The sequence below is a fragment of the Chelon labrosus genome (assembly GCF_963514085.1).
Source record: "Chelon labrosus genome assembly, chromosome: 15".
Classification (NCBI taxonomy): domain Eukaryota; kingdom Metazoa; phylum Chordata; class Actinopteri; order Mugiliformes; family Mugilidae; genus Chelon; species Chelon labrosus.
Genome location: NC_140348.1, coordinates 3,525,726 through 3,541,358, shown reverse-complemented (window position 1 = coordinate 3,541,358; position 15,633 = coordinate 3,525,726). Strand labels below are relative to the sequence as shown.

The 15,633-nt window shown below is 41.3% G+C and overlaps 2 protein-coding genes across 3 annotated transcripts in view; both read left to right on the top strand.

Moving 5' to 3' along the window:
• The window catches only part of LOC311500491 (protein kinase C epsilon type-like), a 78,462-nt gene extending 72,734 nt beyond the window's left edge, over positions 1–5,728 (top strand). For both annotated transcript variants that reach the window (XM_084561929.1, XM_084561928.1), the window contains exons 14-15: positions 331–477; positions 694–5,728. In XM_084561929.1, coding sequence (XP_084418055.1) covers positions 331–477; positions 694–840 — 294 coding nt within the window. In that variant the 3' untranslated portion in view covers positions 841–5,728. The remainder of the gene's footprint in view (positions 1–330; positions 478–693) is intronic.
• Positions 5,729–6,168: 440 nt separating this feature from the next.
• Positions 6,169–15,633, top strand: part of epas1b (endothelial PAS domain protein 1b) — a 58,508-nt gene continuing 49,043 nt past the window's right edge. Inside the window, exon 1 of the mRNA XM_084561729.1 lies at positions 6,169–6,589. Coding sequence (XP_084417855.1) covers positions 6,564–6,589 — 26 coding nt within the window. The 5' untranslated portion in view covers positions 6,169–6,563. The remainder of the gene's footprint in view (positions 6,590–15,633) is intronic.

The window sequence follows — 15,633 nt, the reverse complement described above, 5'->3', positions numbered from 1 at the left end:
GTTCCAATATTCTGCTTCTTTGTATGAGCTGTTGAAACCAGACAGAAAAGCCTAATGGCCTTTACAATGGTTAAAAACACATTATACATATCTACTTAACCAAACAAAACAAAATGATACTTGTTAACAGCTTGGTAGTTTGAACAAAGATAACAGTTACGTCATGGCTAACTCGTTTTCCCTCATGAAGCTATTTGCGTTCAGATCAAGCGCTGCATCGCTGCATCTTTGAAACAAAAACATCCTGATCTCTTTCACACAAGATATAAAAAATCAATTCTTCTTTCTCCCTTTTTCTTACTCTGTCTTTCCTTTTCTGTCACTTATCAGTTCATGACTAAGAGTCCTAACAAGCGTCTGGGCTGCGTGGTGGCTCAGGGTCTGGAGGAGGCCATTAAACTCCACCCGTTCTTCAGAGAGATCGACTGGACGCTGCTGGAGCAGAGGAAGATCAGGCCGCCGTTCAAACCTCGCATCGTGAGTTTATGCCAAATAACCGTAGAAAATATATGCTATGTTCAAACGTGAAGCATTTAAAGTCGTTGTATTGATTCTTGTTTAAGAAAATCTGTCTTTAGAATGACCCAACATCTGATTGAAGACAGCTGACTCTGTTGCACAACAAATCAGCACAGGTCCAAAGGCTGAAAATCCACAGAAAGATATCTTACTGCTTGTTTCTTTTTCTTCCAGAAAACCAAAAGGGACGTCAATAACTTCGACCAGGACTTTACGCGCGAAGAACCCGTCCTGACGCCCGTGGAAGACAGCATCATCAAGCAGATCAACCAGGATGAATTCAAAGGATTCTCCTACTTCGGGGATGAGACTGCAGCCTAGACCGCACGCACGCCGACACACACGCACGCACACACCAAGTGAAACACACCACAGTATTTAAAGAACCGCGGCCTCTCGAACGGTTCCAGATTCTAACCACTCCAGGAATTATTAGACCATTTGTATTTCTCATTATGGTTTCTGTGGTCTTGTTGTTTGTCCGTTTGTGCATATCCCATCAGACTGTGCGCTCAAGCAGCATGTCAGCTCAGGTCGGTTACTGACAGGAATGACCCCACGCTCCCCCGGTCGGCCCCGGATGGTTTTCTGATGCAGGCGAAACCAAACTCGGATCGGGTTGGAGTTTGAACTAGATACAAAGGCAAGGTCACGGGCTGTTAGTGCGCTTAAGTGTGGGAGAGAGTGACAAATATAATGTGTGTACAAGTATGCATGCATGTGTAGTTGCATACCTCTAGAAAGAGACTGTCATTTCTTTACACAATGTGCTGTATCCTGTGTCTGTCTCTGTGTAAAGATGTTTTATCTTCCCTAAACATGTATGTGAGTGGAAAAAACAACTGAACCAATGATTGTATTTAAAGGTAAAAATGTATTGAACAATGCTTTATTGATTATGATATGGTTGGGTTTTTTTAAAAAAAGATTTTGAAGTGATCCAGTATGGATACAGAGATGGATTTTATTATTTTTTTTTTTTTTTCAAATATATGCTATTTCCTGCATCTTCTGGTTTAAAATCTCACTGCCGTCTTACGAGGCCCTGCAACATTAGCCCACCAGTCAGGGAGGTCCAAAACGGGGCCGAAGCACCAACTGTGAAAGAACCGTCGAGCCTGAAAGCTGATGAGTGGCAGCATTTTGGATTTTAAAAGTCCTAGATTATGAAAAGAAGATGCAAGAAATCTAAGATTTTTTTTTTTTTTTTTTTTATTGAAATCATTATAAAAGAATTTTAGCCTCAAGAGTCAAACTAAATATGAAATGCCACTTTGAATTTAAATTCAGCTTTACCTCCGCAGTTCTTTTCGGAGAGAGCGAGAGAGAGTGCTGTGCTCCATGTCTCTTTTTATTTTTTGCTTGTTAGAATAGATATTCCAATTTGCCATTAAAAACCAAATGGTACCATCAACCGCCAGCTAACAGACATACAGTAGCAACCAGTGGGAGTGTCCGTTGTTTCAATGAGGTATGCTAACAAGCTGTTTCCATTCAAATTGACGTGGAGACAGTTGTCCAGTGAAGCCAAATAACGAGCTGAAGTCAAAAAAATGTATGGAGTCCTTTAAAACGAATTTATCTTAGTCGAAGTGCTTGTTACTGAAACTCTCATTGCACCTTGTGGAGCAAAATCTTTCCAGGTCAACTCCTTAAATACCTTCATGACCGCTTAATCCTTGAAAAGGCCTTGCGTGTGCGTACAGTAACTGAGTGATCAGTTAATGTACTGGACCTACAGACTCCCATGATTCCGCGGGATAGTGGTGGAGAATGTGTCAGCACATGTGACTGAATGTGTGAAACTGAATGTATTTCCTCTGCAGTGTGTGTTTGTCTACATGCTGTCCGTGGCGAGACCATTTTACATTGTCTTTGTGTTTTATTTTTATTTAAAATCTTTATTTTGGTCGTCGTTGACTTATTTTTACTAGATTTCAGCGAGACTCACCTGGTCAGATATACTGACCTTTGTACTTCAGACCCCCCCCCCCCCCCCCCTGCTCCTCCTCTTTGTGCAGCCTAAACATGGAGGTAAAATAAGCTTTAAATAAGCAAACAGGCCTCAGAGGAACTCCAGAGGCGTCTCTCTGTGTTGTAGGTCAGATTTATGACTTTATACTCAACTGAAACGTTTCTTCAAGAAAACTCAATGTGCAATACTCTGAGTTTTTCTTACTTATTATTTCTTTTTGTTCATACCGTCTTTCTCTTTATTAACCCTTTGCGCAGACACACATTCACAGGGAACTGCAGTTTAATTCTAGGACAGAGAGACGTCTGAATCATTTCACACATTCCCTCTGAATCAGGGTAGTCAACGTTTCAGTCTCTCGGCTCCAGCTTGAATTACATTCATATGCAACTGTCATGCGTTAGTGAATACATTTAGGCAAATATAGTGCTGACTAAAGCGTTTGCAGTGGTAACATTATGACATGTACATGGTCAATTTAGCAGGATTCTGAAAAAAAAAACAACATAAACTTCAGAAGAGAATATTGTCCTATGAGTAATTAGAGTTGGTTTTAATGGAGCACTTCTCATCCAAGCATTCTTTTTTTCTCACTGAAATTGCCATAAAATTACATTATTGTCTCTCCAAAGGAAATTAGTTGGAAATGGTATGACAAATACAACATAAAGTGTTCACAAATGGATAAAAAAAGAAATATCCTCAGAAGAAGAATTCCACAGTTGAGCCCCTCCACCACTTGGAGCCAAGCTGAACTTTCCGACAGGCTTTAAAGGATCCATGTGCACTAACCAACTAACTAGTGGTCGGATTGCAAATTGCAAAGCAGCAGCAGCCCACAGCGCTCAAGAGTTAAGCCAACATTGAAGCCCCATAGACCTCCATGTCAGAGTGTCCAGTTTTCCGAGTTTCCAACTAGCAGTAACGTATAGTGACCGCCATTTTACTGTAGAGCCAGTGTAGATACAAAGGGCTCATTCTAAGTTAAGAAAAACACAATGATACACAGAACTCTGGTACATGAACCATAAATGTTATTTTATTTCCTAATTTCCTGATATCCAAATTTTCCCTAGAAAATTCAGAACTATGTTTTGCCCTGTGAACACGAACCGAACCAAGGTTTTATGCAACATTGTAATAATGTTAGTATGAATTGCTCGATGGATCAGAATGAAATATAGGTGTGAAAACAGCCAAAGAAAAACGCTACAAACCTTTTACAGTACGATGTACTTCTACTAGTGCTAAATAGTTGCATATGAATGTACAGTAATTCATGAGAGCTGTGGCTGATTTTTATTCTTCAGCGTCAACATGCAAATTACTTTTATAATAAGTCACCTGTCCTCCAATCAATTACGAGCCTCATGAGTCACTGTTTAACCTGCCTGAATAGTACCACAGCAAAACAGGAAGCAGTGTACGTAGCAGTAAACACATGATACCTGTTGTAGCACCAGATGTTTTACACACAGTAGCTCAATCACTAAACACACATATAGATTTAAGACTCAGCATCATGTTAATGCTCTCCATCATTTCAATCTTCAGTCCTCTTTTGCTTCTTCCTTTGTTTAATCTCTATTTTAAAAATATCAAACTGTTTGTCCCGCTACGACCCAAGCGGGACGTTCTGTCCCAGAAGTCCTCTGCGCCAAATGCTGTTTCCAACAAAAACATCCTTCACGTAGGAAGGTTTTCACTGGTCTTCACATGAAGCCATGCTGATTCACTGAGCACGACGCCAGTTTCAAACAACAGTATTATAAAATCATCTTCCTCTGCTCGTATGGCGAACGTTACTGTGTGTGTATACATGTTTGTGTTTCTGTTGCGGTCCGTGTATTTGTGAAGCTTTGTGCATTTTGTCACCTGACCTGTGGTTTTGTTCTCCTTTGAAATACTCTCATGCCCTTCATGTGTGTTTATGTTCTTTATTTTGCGCTCCGTGCCAAATGTACTGTATTTTAAAAGGATGTGAAGGTGTATTTGAATTTTTGAAATGAATTAAATATCATGATGTCAGAGAGAAAGTTCCCTTGGCTTGGTGTATCATTTCTATTTCTGTTTTTTAAATCCTCAGATCCTGTAAGTGACTTTAAAGAAACCAGTCATTATGCGTGGATTAACTTGCCGCAGCGGTAATCTCTTCCATCTGAAACATTCGAGATGCTGGACGCCAAATTCCAGAAGCAGTTATCTGTTTCTCAGTCGGTGAAAAATGTGGTGAGACCTGCTCTTAAAAGCATGGTTGATGAGAAACCAAATGGCTTCGAGGCCTTGGTGAAGAAGTCAGCAATAGCTGTGAGTCAGCTGTGTCTCAGTCTGTCTACTTTGGTTTTTGTTTGTAGACTATACACAGTATATCCTTTAAAATGTGACTAACATTGTGACTTCATAACGCCAGCAGGAGGTTGAAGCAGATGTTACCACTTGACCACCAAACATCTTGTGTACACGATATCCAGTGTTTTAATGATAAGCTCACGAATTCCATTTGAAGTAAGGAATATTATTTTCATCTGCTATGAGTCTGCCCTCTTTAGACCACGGAAAAGATAACATCGCACGCTGGGAAGTCTCCTGAAACTTGAAAAAACAACAACTTGTTTTAAGATAAGTTGGATGAACTCTTACCTGCATCTTACAGTAGCATTGTTTCAACTCTGATGTGACAACAAAATAAAATTCTAGACGCTGCTCCCTGGATCTCCATCTTTGATTCAGAACCCACCAGTCTGCCTGCCGATAATTAACTCCAACCTAAATGTTACGCTTAGTTTTTCCACTTACATATGATACCTCATACATTTGTATAGGATGCTAGCTAACCATACTATAACAAAAATACTATAAGTCACATTTTTCATGCTTTCCATTAATTTATTATTTCTTGCAGTAAATTTATGAGTTCACTGCATAACCGCTAAGCCTTCTACACTGAATTGCAACTGCTTGTCCATTAGATCTGTCCACTATCTCCCCTGCACCAAGTATTTTTGTTGTGTATTGTTTTTATGCCACATGTACCGTATGCTAGATACCTAGGTGTACTTCATCTAATTGCTTCTCCCTTTCCTTTTCCTTCTCACTTCTGTTCTCTCTCTTTTTCTGTGTCTATCCACTGGCCTCAAGCAGACGCTGGGTTCTGCTCAAGGTTTCTTCATGCCACTGTCAACCTTGCGCCTGAGTTTCAGGCTATAGTTTCTGCAGAGGTCAATTTTTATTGTATTTGACGCTGTATAAATAACTTTGAACTAAAAAAAAAAAAAAAATATCTGACTTTTTTACATCGTTTAATGAGAAACGATGAGTTGATTCAACGACATTCATGCGTGGTGTTTTACAGTGTGAAATTGAAATCCAGAAGAATAAAGCGTGACCGGAGGCTTCTTCTGAAAGGAAAAGATGGTCCTTATCATTAGTTATTAGTGTGATACTTTTAATAACTAGTGGCCTCCGGAACAAGGCCTCCTCACCTGTTGCAGATCAGGAGGCAAACAGGTAGGAGCACCGCACGGGGGCTGGCGGGGCTGTTCTGGAGGAGGAGGAGGGGGGGGGGGCGGCTCCCGGCGGCGGATTCAACCAATCAGCTCTCACGGTTGTCACGGTGCCAGCTGAGCTGCAGGTCAGAGATCGAGCAGCTTGGGGAGTTTTCATATCAGCGAGCGAGGAAAAGTTTTGACAAGCGGACCTGCGGGCGGTTTGTGTCGGCAGCGGCAGCGGCGGCGGCAGCAGAAGCAGCAGCAGCAGCAGCAGCAGATCGGCGTTCAGCCTGAGTGGAGTTTCTGTCTGCGGGTGAGAGGCTGTACGATCCTCGGCAGTGTTCTGAGACTGTACGGCCCCGATACCCCCCCCCCCCCAACCCTCCCTCCAGCCCGGACTTAACCAGTGAAGGGTTCCCAGCTTTGATGATCTCTCGGAGGTTCTGCTTCTGACCGGCGCACTTCGGCGTAAAACCTGCGCGTTATTTCTTTCTTTTCTTTTCTTTTTTTTTTCTTTTGACTCTAAAGTTGGACTTAACTTAGTCTGTCGGGGGAGTTTACAACATTACATAAGAGAAAAAATGACGGCCGATAAGGAGAAGAAGAGGTAAGGCTTTAGATTTTCTCCTCTTTTAATTTCCCACGGCTCTGTGGGTTCGTTAATCCGCGGCTTGTAATGACAGAGCCCGTGTTTATTCAGAGTAAAAGTGTCTGACAGTTGGCTGCTGAGAGGCAGACCTGTTGCTGCAGCGCTGCATGCGACTGACTGGCCTTTCTATGCTGGCTGCTGTAAAATCACTCACAGCCAATGGCTCCCTAACTGATCTCTGACAATGTGAACGCGTCTTTAACGCGATAACGGCACCGTGGAACCGATTGGACCCACGGAAGGTAAGTGGGGCTGATTTGATTTGGCCCGTGGCTCTGAGGAAGAGGGTTTTTGTTTTGTTGGTTTTAAACTGATTTATTTGCCACCAGAGTTCATTCCAAATGTGCACCCTTTTGCAACTTTGTTTTTGCACCTTTTGCAACCCTCCAAAAGCCTTGAAACTGATTTCTTGCTTTTTATATTAAAACCCAAATAAGTGCAAAAAACTGATACCATTAGAGCTCTTTTTTTTTTTTTTTTTAAACGTGGCGCTCCTTTAAATGCAAATAAAACCCCTGCTGAATGATTTATTTAAATACTGAAAAGCCATGTAAGCAAATCACATCAGATCAAGTTCTGTGTGTAAATACCTCAGACTTGGCTCGCTGTTAAAACGACCCAAAACTTTATGGAAACTGCTGATTGGCCAACATGCAATCCCTGCAAACTTGCACGAAACCGGTTGATTGCGTGCGCAAAATGCTGAAAAAGGTGATTAAAATTGTCAATTTGCACACAAAAGTAGTCGTTTTGCAATGTTTAAACGCCAATAAGTCGATAAAATGAAGAATCCACAGGGAAATGTGCATGTTTCTCCTGTAACGCAGCACTTTCGGGACAGAATCCAAGCCCACAACCTCTCACCTCCTTTCAGCTGAATCCATTAGTCTATGGGATAATCACCAACCGGTCATTACAGCAGATATCAGACTGCACTGCTCAGGAAACCTCTAGAAGAGCAGGTATCTAGTCACTGTGAGTGTGTGCTTTCCTGCAGGAAGATTACAGCTGGTTAATTATCACCTGGACTTTTGCCAGATATCAAAACTGCTGCTACGTATTTGGCAACTTAATTGGCAACGTCCATTTAGACATGACATTTTCTTTTTTCTTTTTTCTTTTTTTGTCTGCCGAGGCAGCTGACACAGCAGATAATGTTGTTGAACTTAGGAGAATTCATGTGGGGACATGGACACATGAAACCACTGATCTCATGCCCAAGTGTTGCTCAATGACTCGCTCTCTCACCTGATTTACACTTTTGATTATGTGAGGCTTCCCCTTTTAAGCAACCTGTCTGCTGTGCTTTCACTACATTTGTGTGTCTCCCCCTTCTTTTTTTAGTTGATGATGCTCCAGTGGCGATGGGGCCTAATCTCGTGTAGTAGTGCTTGGCTGGTTTCAGCTCGTCCCAGTTTGCGTCTCCAGAACAGCTCCTTAATCACACCTGTCAAAGAGAGACACTTAACGTCTTCCTGGACAAAAAAACAAAACTAAATTTAGTCGCTGCTCTCGTTCCAATCACATCACGGAAAGATGTTTTCATTTGAGACGCCGCAAACAAATGTTAATGACTATTACGCTGAATGGAGAGATTAAAGGAGAGAAAAATGATTTCACTTTGAGAGGAGAACAGCTCTCAGTGAGCGCAGCTGCTTTCTCCTGGCGCCCTCTCGCCTGCCCGTCCACCTCTGTGACTCTCTGCTGCTCTCGTCTATCGGATCAGGCCTGAGCGTGAACAGAGCAGGTATTAAGGCGGAGAGGCGCTGGAGACACTGGAGCGTCTGTCGGGACTGAAAGCAAGTCCGAGGCTGGGAAAAGGGGGAGAGAAAATGACATTAGGAGACAGCGAGCGAGACGAGTCCAGGGGCATTTCCTGCGGCCCGTCAACGCCTCGCCGGGGACCCATCGGCCATTTTATGGAAGGGAGACCTCTGTGAGCATTTTCTGTCAGGCCGCGCATGGGAAGTGTCCGCGCGAGTGAAAGTGTGTGAGAGTTCACCGGTTCTTCTCGTCGACTGGTTGCGCGTTTTTCTCCTGCAGTGTGTGTATGTTTGTCTTTGTGTCACACAGTAGCACATTGTCGCTGCCGCGGCCTGGAAGTCATAATTGCTCTGATAAGTTGTATGATTCATGACAGCTGCCTGGCAAGCACACATCGAGTTCATTTGAGATGTGTTGTGTTTCAGACCGGTTGTGCTAATATAAGTCATGTTTATATGAGCGGGGGAACTCCCTGGAATGTCATTTATGTGATTGTCCGCTTAATGTTGCGGCATTAAAAGGGCACCTTTGGTTTTATGTTCATAGAGGCAGAATGTCAAGTCAAATGTGATAACAATAATATACACAACAGCAGAAGTCCAGAGAGCACACACACACACACACACACAATTTGAAAGAAAGCATCATTTTAAGGTTTGTACCAAAAATATGCTCTGACACACAAAAACCAGATGAGGTATCTCCACCGCTGAGTTTCTTTTTCTGTAATTTAAGGACACCTTCACTGCATTATGGCTTTTATATTGTGACCACTTTATACCAAAAATATAAAAAGCTATACTGTTTTATTGCTGCCCTATCTGCTTAATGTTCATTTGAGCAATAACATGTCAGAAAAAGCTGTTTTTGTCCAAGTAAATCCAAAGAGTTCAGTTTAATATCAGGGGAGAAAACCAGCAAATCCTCAAATTTGAGAGAGGAACTAGAAGAAAAACAAAAAAAAAAACCCAACAACAAATACATTTAATAATGACTGGTTAAGCTATTAATTAATCACTTTAGCTCTATATTGAAATTAAGTTGGTAGTTGTTGCCAGGGCTGGGTATCGCTGCTGAGCTCCTGAATTGACTCCCCTTCACAAGCTCTCGCTTTGATTTATTAAGTGAGATTTCAGTTTTGAAACAGGTGGTTTCAGAGATTTGTAATGTTCCAATATTTTACCTCTGGTTTCACATCAGCTTTCAGGCCTCTCCGGGCTCTCAAAGTTGCTGTCGCGTTATGAGTCTCCCTAAAAACATGGACTAACGTCGTTACGTGATCTTGTCAGGCTAGCGATGTTAACCAGCCTTGCGACACTTAACGCTCGAAACCGGTCTCGCAAGGCCGGGGCATGTATTTATCAGTCTTTCAATGAAGACCGATTTAAATCCTATTTAAGCCCAGCCATAGTAATTGCTGCTTATATTTTATAAAGTGTAAATGTGCTTTTGAAGAGGCGTGTGACCAAATTTGTATCGTCTCATTATCCCAACTTGGGTCATAAATAAATTAAATAAATAAATAAATAAGTAATAAATAAATAAATTCATTATTACAGAAGTTAAAGGAAACACTGAAATCTTTAAATTAGAGGGTTTTTCCTTCAGTATTGTCATAAATAAGTTTTCAGTTAGTCAATTGATTATAGAATGTGTATTTTTTATTTATTACCCATATTAAAAAGTGCAGTAAATTTATTTATATAATATATATAAAAAAAAAAGAATAACATTTTTAAGAAATAGACTTTCTGACTTTCTGATATTATGTAATATGAGAATTATACAAGCCAAAATACACCCTGAGAGTCAAGGCTGGACATGTTCAGGGTGATGAAACATAAAAAAGTCAATCTTAAAGTTTTTCTTTTTTAACAGTAACTGGGATCTTACTTCAGTTTTCAGTCCAGTAACCACTCCTTAGATGCAGACCAGAGTTTTTGTAAACAGATGTCGCTAAGCTCAGAATGTCCTAACCTGCAGGCTGCTGACATTCTAAAACTCTGTTCACGACTAAGAACTCCCAAACGGGTTTGTTGTGTTTGCGACATTTTCTGTGTATTCAAATAATTAGGTTGAGATAATACTTGGCTTGGCTCTTATTTGCAGAGATGAGTGCAGTGCTCAGGAAAGTGATCCGACAGGTTTCTTTAGTTCGAGGCTGAATGCGGTGACAGATTTTGTCACCTTGAGCCACCTAGGTTCTGCTTGGTTACAGACAGTAAAGCTCACCTGACTGTTAATCCGTTTGTCCCCTTGACTGCTGGCTGACACCTCGATCGGTCCAACCCCAATAAACCAACCACTGTTTGTGTTGTCACAGCTTTATGACATTCTAACCAATTACTTCCTCCTCCCTTGAATTAAATAGCTTTATTTTTACATGCAGCGCAACTGATGCCACAAATAAGTCGCAGGCTTGCAAGAAACCCCTCTCACGCCTGTCACCATGTGAGTCCACTGGAAACAATGTTCAAAGGTCAGAGTCTAGGGCAGCTGCCAGGCAGATATACATTTCATGAGTGAGGAGGAAACGATCCATATGGGTGTTTTTTTTTCTGTCTCTTTGTGAGATGTCTCATGATTGTCATAATGACGGGAGCACGATATTCCTGCAATGAAAATACACAACTATATGAAGTGACGTTGAACTACACTATTATGTGTGAGCTACAATGCATCGTGATACGAACTAAAATAGTTATACTGACTCAAAGATCGTTATTGAATGTACCTTTAAGTAAGGATATGTGTGTTCAAATCATCCACAAGGGAAATTGTTTGGTCACAGTAGCTTAGTTGCACATAAAAAAAAAAATAAAAAAAAAAACACTTTTGAGAACCACAGGTAAAAATAAATATAAAATAAAAATAAAATATAAGTTTAAATCTAATCAAATAAAATAGTCTAAGCAAAAAATTGACAAAAATATATATAATTATATACAAGAAATTTAGCATATGAACAAATATACAAGAAATAAAACAAATATACAAGAAACATAACATCATGATAACATCTCCATCATCTAAGCGAGGAGTCTTCGTGTTTCCGATGATTTAAAGTATTCACTCAGCATATAAATGTGTTCAGAGCGAGTGGACCTGTGAGGACTTTGCTTTCCCTGAATCGATTCCAATTCCCATTCACAGGGTTTTGACTCAATTCAGTATCGGTTCATTTAGAGAGATTACAGTTTCGGCTTTGTTTCTGTGCAGTTGTTCTGCGACGTCATTCTTTTTAAAACCAGTAGGCTTCCAGGTCTCATGGTGCTCTCCAGTGTTGCCACATACGATGATTATCGTATTTATATTCAGGGCCTACACGATAGTTTGCCATTTGACTGACAACAGATAGAGCAACAAATGGCCGAGCCGCTGTGGTTATTCCTTGCAGGTTATTGCAGTTCCATGCTCACAGAATAGATTTTATTATGTATGATAGATTGGGTCAAAATACACAGTACGATAGTTCATCACTTCCTATCTGGTAACACTGGTGCTCTCAGAGTTGGAGCTTCTGTCGTATTTTGGATTTCCCTCATATGTGGCCTTGGCGCGTGAAAGCAGCCTCCGCGAGATTTCTAATGCGACGATGCAGGAAATGGCATGTATTTTAAAAAAAAAATCCACCAGCAAATTTTATGAATCGATATCAGATCATGAAGAACGTGAAGATGGATTTGAATGAAAACCTTGATTATTTATTGATTTATTTTTAACCCAGCCCTAATAGCTTTCAACTGCTCCTCAGTCTTTTTCAGCTCATACAGTTTCCTCGAACGTCGTCTCCGTTCCAGATCTGAATAAAGTCTATCTGCAAAGGGAAAAAGAATGTTTCCCGTTATTTTCTTTTGGTTCAAAAACTGAAACTTGTGTTAAAACCATGGGAGACGATTGCACACACATTCTAACTGAGCTCCCTGTGGCTACGCATTAAGTGTTTGTGGTGTAAATGTTGAAGGATGAAGATCTGTGTGTGTGTGTGTTTTTGTTTTGTGTCTCTTGTTGCATCTTTGCGTCCCGCTCTGTTGTGCTAACTCATGGGAGGAGAGGGGAGGAAAAAAGAGAGAGACAGGAGGACAAGTTGCCAAAAACAAGACAGAGAGCCCTGAAGGGGAGGACAGAAGGTAGTTAAACAAGACAGAGATAGTCAAGAGGAACCAGAGCTAATGCAGATACATGTGAAGACTGATGAGTAAACTGCAGAAGAAGCAGCTCAGTCACTGCATCAGTGTACAGCTGAGCGGTTCCCATCCTCGCAGCCCCCTGCACTGAGCCGAGGCCTGGTTGGCACATTGCCGTCATGCCTCTTTTGTGTGCTAACCTCAGCCAACCCGGCCTCCCAGCACTACCCAAACATCACGCCACTTCCAGCAGCCGATCAACCTGCCCTCTGCAAGACAGAGGAATGCACGGAGAGAAGCTGAAGCGGAATCACTGCCTCTCTTGCACCGAATATAAAAGTAATTTGTTGTTTTCAGAGAGGAGAAGTGATTGATCGCACCAGATCAAGTAGGGCGCTTTAGCCGGGTTTGAAGTTCTCAATGGTTTAATTCATTACAAAACCATTGGGAAGAGGAAAAAAATACTTTTTACCCCTGATGTACCAGCTGTACCTACTGTGTATGATCATTATAATATATTTTTAGTATCTTTATTTTTTTATTTTTATTTAAAGTTTCTTAAATACAGTTTCGGCATTCTTTATTTCAGTTTTTATGTACAGGTCCTAAAAACTGCGGTTTAGACCATACAATCAAATTCTTACTTTGCAGCTCTACTAAAAACTATATATAAAAAGAAAGACTACAATAACGTGCAGGAGAAACTGGTTGAATCAAAAAGCTTAAAGACTGAGTCGTTGGGAGAGCTAAGCAAATAAGTGGTCCAGGACAGGGGCCATGTTAAGGTTGAGGACTAACTGCAGGTATAGTCTAATTTATGAAAAGATTCAACAGTGATTATTTTGCTCAGGAAGCAGTGAACCACCCCAGTTTGGCACATTACACTGTCTGCTGGTGTTGTGCAGCATTACTGCGTTGGTGAATTGTTGGAAGTGAATTCCCCTTGGTCAGTGGCGAGGTGACTTCCGTATTTCAACACCTTGATGTTACGTCAGCTGCTGCGCACTCAAAATCGAAAGTAAACTGTTGGTGGTGGGGTTGCATTGTGGGTAATGTAGGCGCCAGGATTTTACAAGGACAAGAAATGCACCCAGCAACGCTAAGTGAGTGCAGCACAGAATAAAGACTTGAAGAAAGTAGATGAAGTGTTGACTTGGGTAACATCTCTTCTTTGATTGTAATCATCTTAATTTAGAAGTTGAATTTGGCAATTCCCAAAATTCCAGGATTGTGACAAAGAATGAAACTGAACCCTGGACAACACTGATGTTGTCCTTTTGGTTTGATAACCTCTCTCACCTCTAGTAATTCCCAGGCGTGAACTGAACTTTGCCATAGATCTCAAGTGAGGACGGGATTCATTGCTTCCCCTAAAGTCCAGCCCTATGCTACAACACATGTCAAGCATGTTAACTCCTCTTTTGCCCTTATATTTAATTTTTTCCAGCTTCAGTCTGATTAAACTAACATGAGCTTTATATCAGCAGCTAAAGCCACTTCAGCGTTTTTGTCACTTTGGAGTCTCTGTGGTCAAGAATCTGTATTTTGAGACTCCGTTGTTTGTAGCTTGAGGTTTAAATCTCTTTTTCTGGGTTTGTGCTCAGCGTAAACAAGCCAAGGCAGAAAGGCCGGGAGACAATAGAGGCAGAGCAAAAGAGATTACAGGGCGGAGAAATAAAAGATTGACTACACACAATGTTTCCTGTCTGTGTCACTCTGGCAGTTTACTGTGATTGGTTGTCACAGTGGATGAACGGCCAGGGCTGTTAGGAGGGCATGAGAGCAACTTGAAATTTTAACCGAGCCAGCTGCTCTTTGTGAACAGTGCTGGACTTTATACTTTTAGGGGAATGTGTAGAATCAGAATGAGGCCACACATCAGAGCAGTGTTAAAGGCTAATCAAAGTCAACTTTATTGTCTAGTCTGACAAAAACTGTTGAAGAACAAAACAAAAATGCTGAAAAAATACATATATGTACGAGTAATTCACATGGGGTCTATATATATATATATATATATATATATATATATATATATAATTGTCCTCTGTCAGAGCATTGCGTTGTATTTAATGTCTGCTCCATAATCAAGTTAAAATTTTCTATAAATAATTACGTGAATACTACACTGCAAGTCAGTTCTGTAAGGCCCTCACAATACACCACAGTGGCTCTTATATTAGAGGTGTAGAGGTCTGTGTTTAAGATATAAAAAAATGAAAAACAAAAACGGTGTCTTCAGTGTAAGGCAGATGTACGACAGCTGTTAAACAAATGGGTGTCAAACCTGAGGGCCCCTCTCAGATGCACGTAAGGGCCAGCATCCCACTGGGCCCTCAGGCCCCTGCACTGTGAGGGGAAACAGTAGGGGTGGAGGCGAGGTGGTCTGGGAAACCTCTCTGCATCTTTCCATTGTTATTTTTATCTCATTCATTCTCACCCACCCACACCTCCCACCTTTCTTCAGCCTCATGCTTTCCGTCATTGTTTTTTTTTTTTTTTTTTTTTTTTTCTCCAAACGATTTACTTATTTATTTTTGACTTTCTTTTTCTCTCGTATCACCACGTCTCATATTTATCCCAGACTCCCAGCTGTGCGTTTGCCCCGGTCACTTTGTTGTTGTTGTTGTTGTTGCCTCCCCTGCCCCTCTACACTTGAGGTCATTTGACTAGACCTATACGTTCTCCTCCTCCTCCTCCAGAACGCTGTCTCCATGCCATTTCCTTTTTTCCCGTCCGTCAGCTCCCCTTCTTCCTCTTCCTCCGCTACCAAATTGGCCAGCCTCCAATGAACTTCTGTGTGTCACCTGGCTGAGCTCCATCTCCCTCCAGACTTCCCCTCTTTCTCCTTCAGGGTGACCATGGAAGGCTAGCTCTTAGAGTACAAAGCTGGGTTTAGTGTACACTTTAGTTTAGTGTGGTTACTTTGTGTACAACCACAACCTGTCCCTAACCTTAAATGTTCCCTCTGAAGTTTTCTTGTAGATATTTGTAGTGTTTATACCCAACACATACATTTTATAACTCAACCGTGCTTTTCTCCACATAGCGATGTGTTCCTGGTGGATGGATGGGTCTTGAAAACATCCGAGTTTAGAAGTTGAGACCACT